The sequence below is a fragment of the Polyodon spathula genome, chromosome 5 (assembly GCF_017654505.1).
Source record: "Polyodon spathula isolate WHYD16114869_AA chromosome 5, ASM1765450v1, whole genome shotgun sequence".
Taxonomy (NCBI): Eukaryota; Metazoa; Chordata; class Actinopteri; order Acipenseriformes; family Polyodontidae; genus Polyodon; species Polyodon spathula.
This window is the reverse complement of record NC_054538.1, coordinates 51,490,177-51,503,426: the sequence shown is the minus strand read 5'-3', so window position 1 is coordinate 51,503,426 and position 13,250 is coordinate 51,490,177. Positions and strand designations below refer to the sequence as shown.

The following is a 13,250-nucleotide window of genomic DNA, read 5'->3' as shown; positions in this document are numbered from 1 at the left end:
GGAAATAGTGATATTTTGAAATATCACTGTCCTGGTCACAAAAGCAAAGTTTGTGGGGAATAGCCATTTTCTGTACTTTTGAGGCATAAGCAATTAGGAAATAACACTTACTACCCAGGAACAAAAAATAAAATAAAAAAAATTGTTACACGGTGTAATTCAAGACATAAATAGACAGCACTGCCAGGGCGATCTTATTTTCATAAGCGAAAATAATTCAGTGTTTTCACCAACTTTTTCTGAACTTACTTGCTGTTCTGTGGTAGCATTTTGATTGGTGAAAAGTAAATCAAGGCGAGAAAGGCAGTGCAGCCCAAGACGTCTGAGGGTTTTTTTGTTTCGAACCTGTGTAAGTTTCCCATGGCACTCAATCTGACAGGCTGCGTGCTATGCCCTTCACACATAGACACTGAAAACTTTTTCTTGATCGGTTATCCAGCAAAATATTTTCTACACATATTTAAATATTATTTTACTTTATTGTAAATTGATCAGAAAAAAAAAACATGTAAACATTTGCTAAAAAAAAAAAAAAAACTTGAATGACAGCATATATTAAATAATAGACCAATCGAAAACAGAAGTTGTGGTGATTGTTGCGGTGACATAATTTGTGGTGGTGCAAATTCGCACCACTGGCACAAAACTGCTGGTATTCAAAGTGTTAAGTGTACTAAAACATACCCGTCACTGTGGTGTATAAGTATGTGAAATTTACCTGCCACAGACCAAATTAAGCCGCATTTGGTGGGTGGGTGTTAATTTCGATCTCTGGGCTCAGCTCCCCACTACCACCCCTGCGCTGGCTCGGGAGCTGTGAAGACGAACACACGCTGTCCTCCGAAGCGTGTGCCGTCAGCCAACCACTTCTTTTCATTCTGCAGGTCCACCATGCAGCCAACCCAGAGCTACAGCGTCGGAGGACAATGCAGCTCTGGGAAGCTTAAAGGCAAGCCCGCAGGCTCCCGGCCAGTCATTTAACGTTTTAGCCTCTCAAAGTGCTCAACAAAGAAAACATGCCGCTTCAGCTCTCTGATTGGTTAAATGTTGTGTCAAGACGTAACACAGCTGTCATGTGGTTCCAAGATTTTTTTAAACCTGACTGAATACGCTAACCTCTCCAAAAATGTACACTATGGAATAGTAGGGATATTGCTATATCCCTGGCAACACTGTATGTAGCACATATTTTATGGTCATTCCAACAGTTAGGAATATTCAATGCTGTGCGCTACATTTATTAGGAGCAAAAAGGCTGGACAGCCAGATTACATGTTTTTTTCCCTGAACAGTGAAATCAAGCAGTAGAATGAGCACAGATTAGAAAGCAGTACATTTACGTGAATGCTAGATGGAGATTTTAAAATGTTTTAAATTTTTTAAATAATGCTGGCTAAAAAAAAGAAGTCTGTAATTTTGACAAAACAAAGGTGCTTCATGATGTGTAACAGTTATTTACTTAGTATTTTTTTCACATTAGAAAGCTGTTTCAGTTAATGGAGGCTGAAGGCGATGCTTGGTATTGCATGAAAGGGAGCCGTAATATTAATTTATAAACACCTGTAATAAAAGAAAACAGGTAGAGGGTAAAAATACACACTACGTGTGTGTGGACCACCTGGAGTTTACTCACGGACCACAAGTGGGAACCTCTGATAAAGATAGATAGTAATTAAACCATATGTTATGTGTTTTTTTTTTTTTTTTTTTAATGTTAACCTATATGTGGGGTTCAAGGGGCGGAGCTAGGCACCAACAACCTATCATCTCCTGTTATCAATTAAATCTACCTTATTTAAACAGTCACCTCTACCTAGCTGTCTTGTGTTTTTTCGTTTGGCATAAACCTAAGCGATTTCAAGACCCATCAACTTTCGTATACCTCAATAATGGAATACTTATAGCAGTCATCATCGGATTCAGAGGATTCCCAGGATTTTCTGTCATTACGAGATCATTCTCCTCCAGCTTCAATCCAGGGTCCACCCAGTCTCCGTTTTTTCTGCCCTTCTGGTATTTGTTACATCTGATCAGGCTCCCGATCAGGCTCTCGTCCAGGTTCCAGTTCAAATGTTGCCTACCGTTCCTGCCACTCAAACATCGAATCTGCATGGTCCAAGCGACTTCGGCCTCAGGACGCCCCTCCGGATCGATTGTTTTGGAAGGACTGGCCCATGAATAAATTGATAAAAACCCTCCTTAAAAACGGTAATGCGATTCCAGCAGTGATAGAGAGTCTCCTTTTATTCTCTATTCTCTATTGCAATTCAGTCTCAGCAGAACCAGTCTTTCCTCCGAAAAACATAATCAGCCGCGCCCAGCCATTCAGCGTCCTAAAACAGACAGCAGGCAGTCTATTCCGGATCAAATCACCCCCACAACTAGCACCGCTAACCAGCAGCCAGCCATTGAAATCCAACATTCGCAAATATTTAACGAGATAAAAAATCATTTATGCAGGCTTTTGCTAATACTCTATCTTCGGTCAGTTCTCAACTGTTGGATATATACTGCAAATACTGCAGTGCCGCCTACAGCTTCTTCCAGTCCAGCCCTAATTTCAGCCAGCGAAGCAGATCCTCCAATATACAACCTCGCTACTGCCTTGCATACGGATCCTCCTCTCCAACTGCAGCTAGACAGCCCACTATATCTCCGCAAATCAGACGTAACATTCTCGAAGGTAAGGACATTAATCTTGTTTTACTATTAATGACGACTTCGGAATTCTTGGACCATAGAGTAGCGGATTGCGGAGATTTGGCAGTAACTCTAAAATCCAGAGATCCCAAACTGCTTAAAAATCTTACATTAGGGGAATTTGTCCTTGCTTTCTCCATATCCAGAGATGTGTTATGCTCGGTATTTCCTAACCGCAGAGCTGAATTGGACTCATACGAATACTACATCGTGGAGCTGTCTGTCAGATACGGAGGGACTATGTTTTTGAGTATCATAAAGCATTCTCTGCAAAAGCAGCAGTGATATTGGCAGCAGATAATCACATCATCAGTTGGGCACAGCGTTCTTTGGTCTAAGAGCTAACGGATGTGGGGTCGGTGCTTCAACAGCTCACTCAACATCCCTCTGCCCTAAAGCTGCAATTACATCAACTTCTAAAGCACCCTGTTTCGCCGCTAATTCATACAGGTCTTCAGTACCTAATCCTATACATTCTTCAGCTCCCCTCGATCAATCCACAAGGAAAGACAAATACGGGCGCAGTATTAGATTTTCAGGAGGAAGACAAATCTGCAACAATTTCAATACTGGCTTCTGTTCGAATAGGCAATGCAATCTTATCCACATGTGCAACAATTGCGGAGACGCTCACGCTAATACAATCTGTCCTTTTAAAACGCAAGTGATTTTCCCCAGTGCTCACAGTCTTTACTCCTGTAAACATCCAGCATTATCAAGTAAATGACAGAATCATCCCGACAGTAATTTAATTACCTGATCGACGGATTAGTGAAATCTTTATTCAGCGATTCAAGAACCACAATTAGTGCAATCTCTCATCGAAAATTGTAAAAGGATTTATAGTCGGTCCATTTTAGCTCCTCCTTTTCCAGTATATAGAATTAGTCCTATCGGCATTGCCACGATTAAAATGTCAGGGGGGGAAAAAAAAAAGCGTCTCATTATTGATTTATCAGCAACACAGGGGTCAAGCACCAGCAGCATTAACTCATTAATTCCCCAAGATCAATTTTCCCTGCATTGCATCACTATTGCAGACACAACACATTCAATTAAATTAGTAGGTCATGGTTCCTGGTTAGCAAAAGCAGATATATCAGACGCATTTAAAGTAATGCCAATCCATCCGTCTCTCCGTCACTTGTTTGGTATATGCTGGGAAGGGAAGTTTTATTTTGCCACCCAATTGACTTTCGGCTGCCGCAGCAGCCCGAAGATATCTGATACCCTGTCAGAAGCATTATGCTGGATTCTTCTTAATGTCTATCATATCCCATTCTTGCTCCACTTGCTGGATGATTTTAGTAATTTCTCCTCCTTCAGATGCACCAGCAGAAGCGATTTCCAATCTTAAAAGCTTATTTTCTGAAGTTGGCGTTCCGCTTTCAGAAGCGAAATCAATCGGTCCCCTTCGTTCTTTGGAATTCCTTGGAATCATTCTAGATACAGAAAAATTTGAAGCTAGCCTGCTTGAGTCTAAACTTAACCATATTCGTTTGCTCATTTGAGGATTTTCACATCGGTAAGCAATTAAAAAACGGGCACTGCTTTCATTGCTGGGTTACTTTAAATTTGCAATACGTATCATTCCACAGGGGAGGACGTTTATATCTCGACTGCTAGAGCTGGCATCAACAGCAAAAAATCAGGACTCCAATATAAATATCTCCTCAGAAGCTAGGAAAGACATTAAAATGTGATTTGCGCTTATTCAGCACTGGAACGGTCTCTCTCTGTTTTACGATGATTTCATTTCAGCTCCACACGATATGGCTTTATTTACTGATGCCTCATCTCTGGGATTCGGAGGTCTATTTAACAATCAATGGTTTTGCAGTACATGGCCTGAGGAAATCGAAAACATATCTCCTCATCTAAAATCCACAGCTCTGCTAGAGATATACACAATAGTAGCAGCTGCCCAGCTATGGGATCATCTCCGGTCTAAGAAATCAGTAATATTTTACTGTGATAATTCAACTACAGTGCATATTATAAATAAAGGACGTTCCTCTTCCCCTCTTATCATGCAATTGCTGCGGATAATTTCCAAATTCCACAGTTTGCTGCCCACAGCTCTGCAATATCCAGCAGCAATGCCACAGTTCAATCAGCTGATTTTCAACTAAATCCAACTATTAATAAACTTCTTAATTCAGCTCAAGATTACTTTTGTTTACAAAGCAGGATTAATCCTATTCCATTCAACCAGGACTGGATCATGGCGTTCATAGTGCATGCAAAGGACTCTCTGCATCTTGCACCAGCTACAATCAGACTATATTTGTCAGGAATTCAGCATCAATTTTGTTTGATGTCCATCAATTCCCCAACTCTTATCAATTCCAGCGGTTCGTCTCCTTTTACAAGGAATTTCTAAATGCTCTCCGGCTCCTTCTTCTGCTCGCCTGCCTATTTCTATAGGCATTCTCAGTAACTTGATTTCAATTCTGCGCCATGGCTGTTTTTCTCCATTTGATGATTTAACTATGGAAGTCATATGTCTATCTGCATTTTTCGGGTTTTTGAGATGTTCTGAATATACAGTACCTTCTATTGCCAGCTATCCTACCCTCGGTATCCGCTGCAGTGACCTCAAGCTCATCCCAGATTCTCATTTCATCTTATTTCTTCCCATTTCAAAAACAGATCAACTGCAGCATGGACAATGTATTCAGCTTTCTAAGATCAACTCTCCTCTGTGTCTCTTCACTTCCATGTTGAAGTATATTGCAGAACGCAAAGCCATTTTTCCTCCGACCCTTTGTTTATCAATTCAAGCCAGTCCATTGTATCAAGGCATTGGTTTTCAACACACCTTTCCACCGTGGGGTCCAGAGCAGGTCTTCCTTCGCAATTCTACACTCCTCATTCATTTAGAATAGGGGCAGCTACTTCAGCTGCAAAAGCCAACATTAACCAGCATTTAATTAAATATGGGGCACTGGACTTCATCAGTAGTTGAAACATATTCGTTCTTCATCATCTGAAATATCCTCTGCACATCAGTCCGTTGCTAGTATGTCCAGAGTGGGGATGACCTTTCTGCCTAAGCCACCGAAGATTTCCCCCTAAGAAATAAAATTAAAAGAAAGTTTTTTTTTTTCTTTCCACTGTGCAGAGGGTCTTCACATAGTCATTAGGGTACAATATACTAACCCCTTTGTCACGTTAAGTGTTTGTTTTCTTTCGTCTAAATGTTTTCTTTTCTTCTTTCTTATGCATTGACGGTTCTCTTTTCTTCTTCACCTTGCGTCAGCGGGGAGCCGGGGGTCCATCTTTTGGGGGGTTAGTGATTCCACTTTCTCCAACCCTTTGTTAAGCTCTGCTTCATTTACCTGATAGAGGAGGGTTCTCCATGAGTCAGAGGGGACCCCCGGCCAAACCCTTCCATCTGCATGTATGTTTCTTCAGAGACGGTGCCCCTCTTGGTATATCGGGTCACCTCAAAGACGGTGGCCCCCCTCCTGTTTGTCGGGTCTCCTCAGCGACGGAACCCCCCTACTGTATATGTTGGGTCAGGAAGAGCCGGAACCTCTTGTGTTAACACCACCAATTCATGTTTTTCTTTCCGGTTCGCGAGCCTCTTTGTATGTCGGGTAACCTCAGAGACGGTGCCCCTTTCGTATGTCGGGTCACCTCAAAGACGGTGGCCCCCCTCCTGTTGATCGTGTCTATCGATCAAGTAAATGTTGGGCCTTGAAGAGGCGGAACCCCTCTCTCCATGTGTATATGTTTACTAACTCTGTCAATGAACACTATCAGGGGCCATAGCTCCGCCCCGTGAACTGTAAATTAAAGGTTATGTATTTAATCACATACAGATCAATGCAATTTAAAGCAACCATATATCATAAATAACAAAAGCAAGAAAAGTATCAACATTAAATACCAATTAAAAAAATCCTCAGATATATTGTCTACTGTATATGTACTGTATATTTTTGTAAAAAAAAATTATATTTTGTATATACATTTTTTAAGATCGTGATTCAGAGAGAAAAAAAATTGCATATAGCCATGGAAATAAAATTTTTATTAATTAATAATATTATTAATTAGTCATTTAGCAGATACTTTTGTCCAAAGCGACTTACAAATCAGACTAGGAGGTGAACTATGCATCAAAACTGCTGCTACAGAGTCACTTACAACAGGACATCCAAAGGACAGAGCACAAGGAGGTTAAGTGACTTGCTCAGAGTCACACAATGAGTGGTGGAGCTGGGATTGAACTGGGAACCTGCTGATAACAAGCCCCTTTCTTTAACCACTGGGCATTGGAACCCACATTTACTGGTTTCTAACTGGATAACAGTTAACTGGTGTGTAGACAACAATCACTCGACTTGAATTTACAGTGAAGGGACCATTTAAATTGCAAGCATTTTATTAAGTCCTTGACCCAACATCACCAGCTGTAGAAAAGGAAAACAGCTATTTGTAACCAGGATAAGTCTACTTTATAAACTGCTGGTATTTCCAACAGTGCTTTGTTCAATGTCTTGCTGAGGTGGCAAGCCTGATAAATAAATGGAAATACTGATATACTCTGAGGAAGTAGAATATCATTTTCAGGAAAAGGCATCGCTGATAAGAAAACAGTGTATATGTTTGTAACAGTTTTTAACCTTCACTACTTTTGATCTTTCCAGATATTAGAATATCGCAATCAAAACCAGGCATGATGATGGCTAATTTCACAGACCCTAATTGGTACTGTTCTTGGACCACCTTACCTAAGGTAGTCAAAGACGAATGCCAATTTCAGTCTGTGAAACAAGCCATAAATATATTTTATGACTTAAACTTTTAATGCATATTTATGTTCAGTATGGTTTATTATGTGTTTTGGTTAGAAAATTCTAATGATACTATAGAAATGTGTACATTTTATTAGCAGTGTTCTAAATTCAAACTACATGATTTGAATGTCATTTTTTTTAATATACTTTTTTGAGGACCAAACCATATTGTAACAATACAGGCAGTAGGTGTTGCACTGCCAAGCAATATTATAATGCTGACAGAACATTGGAACCTCCATGTTAATTCTCCAAACTATAAAAAAACTCTATACTACATGATGTATGCATTCCTCATAGCTCAGTGGTCACACATGGCTGCTTCTAGCAGCATGCTTCAAGTGTTCTTGCTGATTAGTGTTGGGAGACGCAAAACTACACTTCCTACTGTGGTTCAGTCAGCTTCCCCGAAGTGCTTCCCCTAAATGCATCCTGTTTTGTTCTTTCTGTGTGTGTGTTTCATTGTTGCTATTCTCATTGTAGCATTTAAGTAAATAAACATGAATGTTTTCCCTTTCTACAGGGAATTGAATGTACAATGTTTGTTTTAAATATAAAATGGTATCTTTTCAACACATTTTAATGTGTTATTTTTACAGCTACTGGTAGAATGATTTGGGGAATTGGTTTGCTTTTGTAACCTAACCTCAAATTAGTTTTACCACAACTTAATTCTAACTAGTCACTATTACACTGCATAATTGATATTCAACCCAGGAAGATTCAAATAATACACCAAAGTGTGGACGTCTCAGTCTTTAGTACTGGACAAATCAACAACCTAAACTGCAATTGGGCTACGTAGATGGAAGACTTTTTGCTTTCAAAAGCAGCTTGATTTCTTGATTTCTTTATTATTGATGTAGTCTTTCCTTAGCCTTTTTTTAATTGAAAGGCAATGCTACTTTTGTCCAAGCACGGGGCTTGCTTGCATATAAGTTGTGGACTGATAATGTTTTAGTAACAGTAATTTATATCTTGTCACGTATTGTCCTGTTGCATTTCCATATACCTAAACCTATAAAATCGGAACCCTGCTTACATGTAATTATTTACGGTCCAGATTCCCATATTCATCAGTTAAGTTCAAGTTATGATGGCTAACGAGGTGCAGGTGTGTTGGACCTCTTTAAAGTACAACATACTGCCAGTAGCTCTTACCTAATAAATACACTGCCACCCTGTTGAGTCATTTTTAAAGAAAATAAATATCAAACATTTAGAAATGTTGAAATATATATTAAACTTAAACTCCCAGAAGCAGTTTACCTGTGTCAGATGTGTTCCTTAAACGGGAAGTGCAGCATGAAAAAGTGCGCAAAAGATATGCGACCAGTTATGTTGTTTATAAATACTGTGAAAAATACAATTAAAAATCTATTTTAACATAATTTGTACCTGTGTACGAAAGTCTAATCTGAGATCTATGAAACAATGCTACTGGAGACTTTGTTACTTTTAAGTTTTCAAGGTCACTGTATGCCAAATCCCATAGTAGTAAGAGACAATGGGAAGATGTGCTTGCAAAGATACTGGCTGCTGATTGCTGTTCCTGCTCTTTGTTTTAGTTGACGGGTTGGAGAAGATATCACTTGCTAACTCTGATGTGGTAATCCCAGGATCTCAGACACCTCCACTCAAAAGAAAAGGCAAGCTTTCTTCATTGGGAAACATTTTTAAGCCTTGGAAATGGAGAAAGAAGAAAACGAGTGAAAAGTTTCAAGAAACCTCAGCAGGTACCTGTATTTTTATATTTTAATCTTTGGAGGTGTATTTTAAGATTTAACGTTAACTGTAGGGGTAAGTTAAATTAGAACAGCTAGAAGTATTTTAATTATGTATCGCTTTTAACAAAAAGCGGAATATAAGGTTCCCAATATAAATAAATGTACTTCAAACAAAGATTAAAGTTTAACTTGATAATATACAGTGATCATCTAAACGTTTTCTTCAAAAAAAGTTTTCTTTTAAAATCATCTGTTTACTTAATAATGTCAGTTTTGCAATCCTGTTTTTTCAGACTGCTGCACTTCATTAGTCCTGCCACCAGATGGCAAAAGAGGGCCAAAAATAAATTGAACAAAACAGCAGATAATGCTGGGGACTTAGACAAGAGCGGATTGTGTTAGAGTAGGGGTGTCAAACGTTTCGTTTGGCGGGCCTGATCCGATACCCTAGGAACTTGGCGCGAGCCAGGTAACCATTATAAAAATACAAAGACGAGCCCAAAACCCAAAACCTTTGCATGAGCAACACAAATTGTCATGTTGCTGTGATTGCTGTCAATCGTCGACCACGTAGCTGGTTTGAGTAGACGACACCAATGATACCAGAACAATGTTCTGTAGTGACAAATGTCATTGTGTCTTTATCCGTGAAGAGAAAGGTGGAACATTAGTACTGTGTTTCAAGAGAAATGGGGAATTTTGTATTTGTTTGAGGGCATGAATGGAAAGCAGCTTAATTTGTAAGCAATATGTGTCTGTTGTGAAATAATACAACATTAAAAGACACTGAAGCAAACTATGGCAAGAAATATGATACATATAAAGGAACGGTACCTGAAGATAAATACTCTGAAATAGGACCGTCATTGAAAAAGCAGCAATTGGTGTTAACTAATGCTTGTAGCATAAGTGATGCTGCTGTTAAGGCAAGCCTGATTGCTCACAAAATAGCTGTTTCTTCAAAACCATTTTCTGATGGAGAGTTTTTGAAGAAATGATGCTGAAAGAGTGTCTTGAGAAACAGGCATCTTTCTCCGTCATGAATATCAACAAATCAAAATGTTATTCTCAACTTCACTCGATACTCAAGATATCCTCAGCCCAGTTATTTGATCCAGATGTTGATGCGCTGGTTCAAGCAAAGGTTCCAGGTATCAGGAGCAGGAGTAGCAGTCACTAATGTTCTTTGTCTTTTATCTCTTTGCCCAGTGCTCAATAAAAAAAAAGATCAGTATCTATTTATATTTTGCAATTTTTTTTTTTTTTTGTTGTGCTGGGACGAACATGAATTTTTATGTTTTGGATATTCATTTAAGATTTAGATATTTGTTTGGTTATTCGTTTTAAAAACGTTATCAAAGCCATTATATTAGCACTGTATTAAAGTTGAAAAAAATTCCAGAATTAAGAAGGGCCTTACTTTACGTTAAATCGTGTGTGTATTTCAAGTAAAAACATTATTATTGTTATTTTTTTTTTTATTTAAATAATCACTGCCCTTGTGTCTTGGCAACAAACAAAGTGGTCATAGAGGCGTTTTCATAAAGTAATAACATTGGTTTTTAACTTGAACAAACACTTCAAATAAAACACACGTTAAAGACGGCGTTGTACAATATTTACTCACTGTTTTTAGGACTGCATCATGAAAAGAAAATTAAAACGTTGATTAATATACGAGTTTTGCAAGTATGACCTGTCTCATAATATTGCAGACAGAAACGCAGCAGCAGCGAGGGAAAGCGAGCAGCAACTCCAGCAGAGTAAATCTCACTGCCGGCTTCCGCGACAGTATATGTAAACTCTCTCACAGATAAAACTATTTCTGACGGATACAGACATTTGTCTTTGAATACATGTGAAAAAACATTAGTTCTTTTATGTTTGCCCAGCACTTTTTTTTTTTTTTTTTTTTTTTTTTTTTTTTGTTTTCTAAAGTTATTTTTTTATTTTTAAGGCGCCCGGCCTACTGTAGCCGCGAGGACCCTGCTTTGACCGGTCACCCGGCATACGAACTGTGGGGCCGTCTCGCAACGATTTGACGTGTAAAGAGCGTTAACAATACGAGAAAGCAGTTTGGAGTTACCCTGCTCTTTCGTAAAGTGTGCATGAGCAACACTGTGCCACACTATTTTTAAATATATCAATATCAATATCGGATGTTTTACAAATTGCTTACAAGTATGAACACCCCACAATATACACAGCCTTTTTTAAGCACACAGGGAGATGATCAGTCCAGCAATAATCTCAACTGATCTGCACTGTCCTTATTATAATGTTCATGTAAATATTATGGATGTCACTTGATTAAAAAAATGTTATCGGTTAATTTATGGGTATTACCGTAAAAAATTGCTGTATAGTTCGCACTGGTGTAAAAGTCGCTCCATCCTTTTAAGGTGTCAGTTTTAGCAAAAAGCCTTTTTTGTGTTTCATTTTTACAATTTATTTTCTTCCTACTTGTGTAACAGCGATAAATAATGAAGGATTATATACACAGGTTTAGTTCCAAAATAACCCTTATTTGCAATATTTTATTTCATTAATAATTTGAGTGTTTTTGTTTGTAGTTAAAACTACTCAGTTTTTCAAAATGTCTAAATTGGTTCAAGTACATTTTAAGTGCAATATCAAAGTCTAGATATAATACTGTCACAGAGCTGTGAATTCCAGTAGTAACAGAGTAAACCACTGACAAATGGTACTTGAATGGATTTAAAAATAAATAATTAACAGAGCGTAAAATCAAGTTCTACATCCAACATCGTAGCTCTGTTAACCTGTTTTATTTTAGCTCATCCCAAACATTTCAAGGACACATCTCCTTTGCTTTACTGAACATTTCTTTCCGAAACCATACTTAGGCAATAGTTCCAGCTACATTGGCTTTTACAGATCTCTTGTATTGATTCAAATTTAAAAGAAAAGTGTTAAACAGTGCTGCTTGCATCAATTAAAAAGCAAAAAATAAATAAACCTAAACTATGCACCATCGAATAACCAGTAAACAACTACATCTTCTTGTAGCATACAGTGCAGTAGAATTGCACTTAGAGGTCTGCTCGGGCTTAAATTTAAAATCCGACCAAACAAAAATCCGAACCCAGCCCAAGACCTTTTGAAATATTTGCATACCGGACCTGCCCCAACCATCTCCATATTCCTAACGTACGTTATTGCAACGAAGTACCTTCAGTGTAGAGCAGTGGTCGGCAAATGGCGGACCGCGGACGTGCGTCGTCTGGAAGCCTCCTTGGCAGGGCCGCTACAATATATTTCTTGCCACTAAGCAGAAAATTAAGTGTTTTGCAATACTAATTCCAAAGTGTATGCTGATTGTAGGATAAACAATACATTTGTATATCAGGTTTTGCATACAACAACCTATTGTATTACATTTAAGTCTCTGTATGGTACAGGAACCCTTATTCACAGGAATGCACAAAAACATAGTAAATTAAAAAAATAGCACACATTTTTATTTTAAATTCTCGATTGTGTTTTTGTTCACTGTGTTTCATATATGCCTGGCTGAGGTATGGTACCCATATACACAGGAATGCAGAATAACTTTTTTTTTTTAAATAGTATACATTTGTATTTTAAACAATTATTTTCATTATAACAAATTCAATAAGAACAACTGCACTTTACTTTTGCAGTCAGCTTTGAAACATCAGGTGTGAGTGTGACAGACCTGACAGCGATTAATTGGCAGTCCTCCAAAAAGGTATGAGCCCCTGATTATTTCGTTGAAATACCAAATTGCACAATATGTCACTCAAAACCACTTGACAAATGTGGGGGGCACCGGCTGAACAGCTGACATTTTGAGTTAGATATATATATATTTTTTACTCCAACAGCCTATATACAGATGAACCTGCTTTATCATGATTGCCAGGCAGTTATAGTTTGTAATATAAAGCGGGTCGTGATATAAACAGGGTTTCACGTTTGCTATGACAACACATTACGAGTGAGAGAAAAAAAGAAAACTAACAGTGAATTA

At 38.3% G+C, this 13,250-nt stretch overlaps 1 protein-coding gene across 1 annotated transcript in view; it reads left to right on the top strand.

The window, feature by feature from the left end:
* The window catches only part of LOC121316039 (phosphatase and actin regulator 2-like), a 58,782-nt gene that overhangs the window by 23,872 nt on the left and 21,660 nt on the right, over window positions 1-13,250 (top strand). The window contains exon 2 of the mRNA XM_041250741.1: window positions 9,077-9,244. Within this exon, the coding sequence (XP_041106675.1) occupies window positions 9,077-9,244 (168 nt within the window). The remainder of the gene's footprint in view (window positions 1-9,076; window positions 9,245-13,250) is intronic.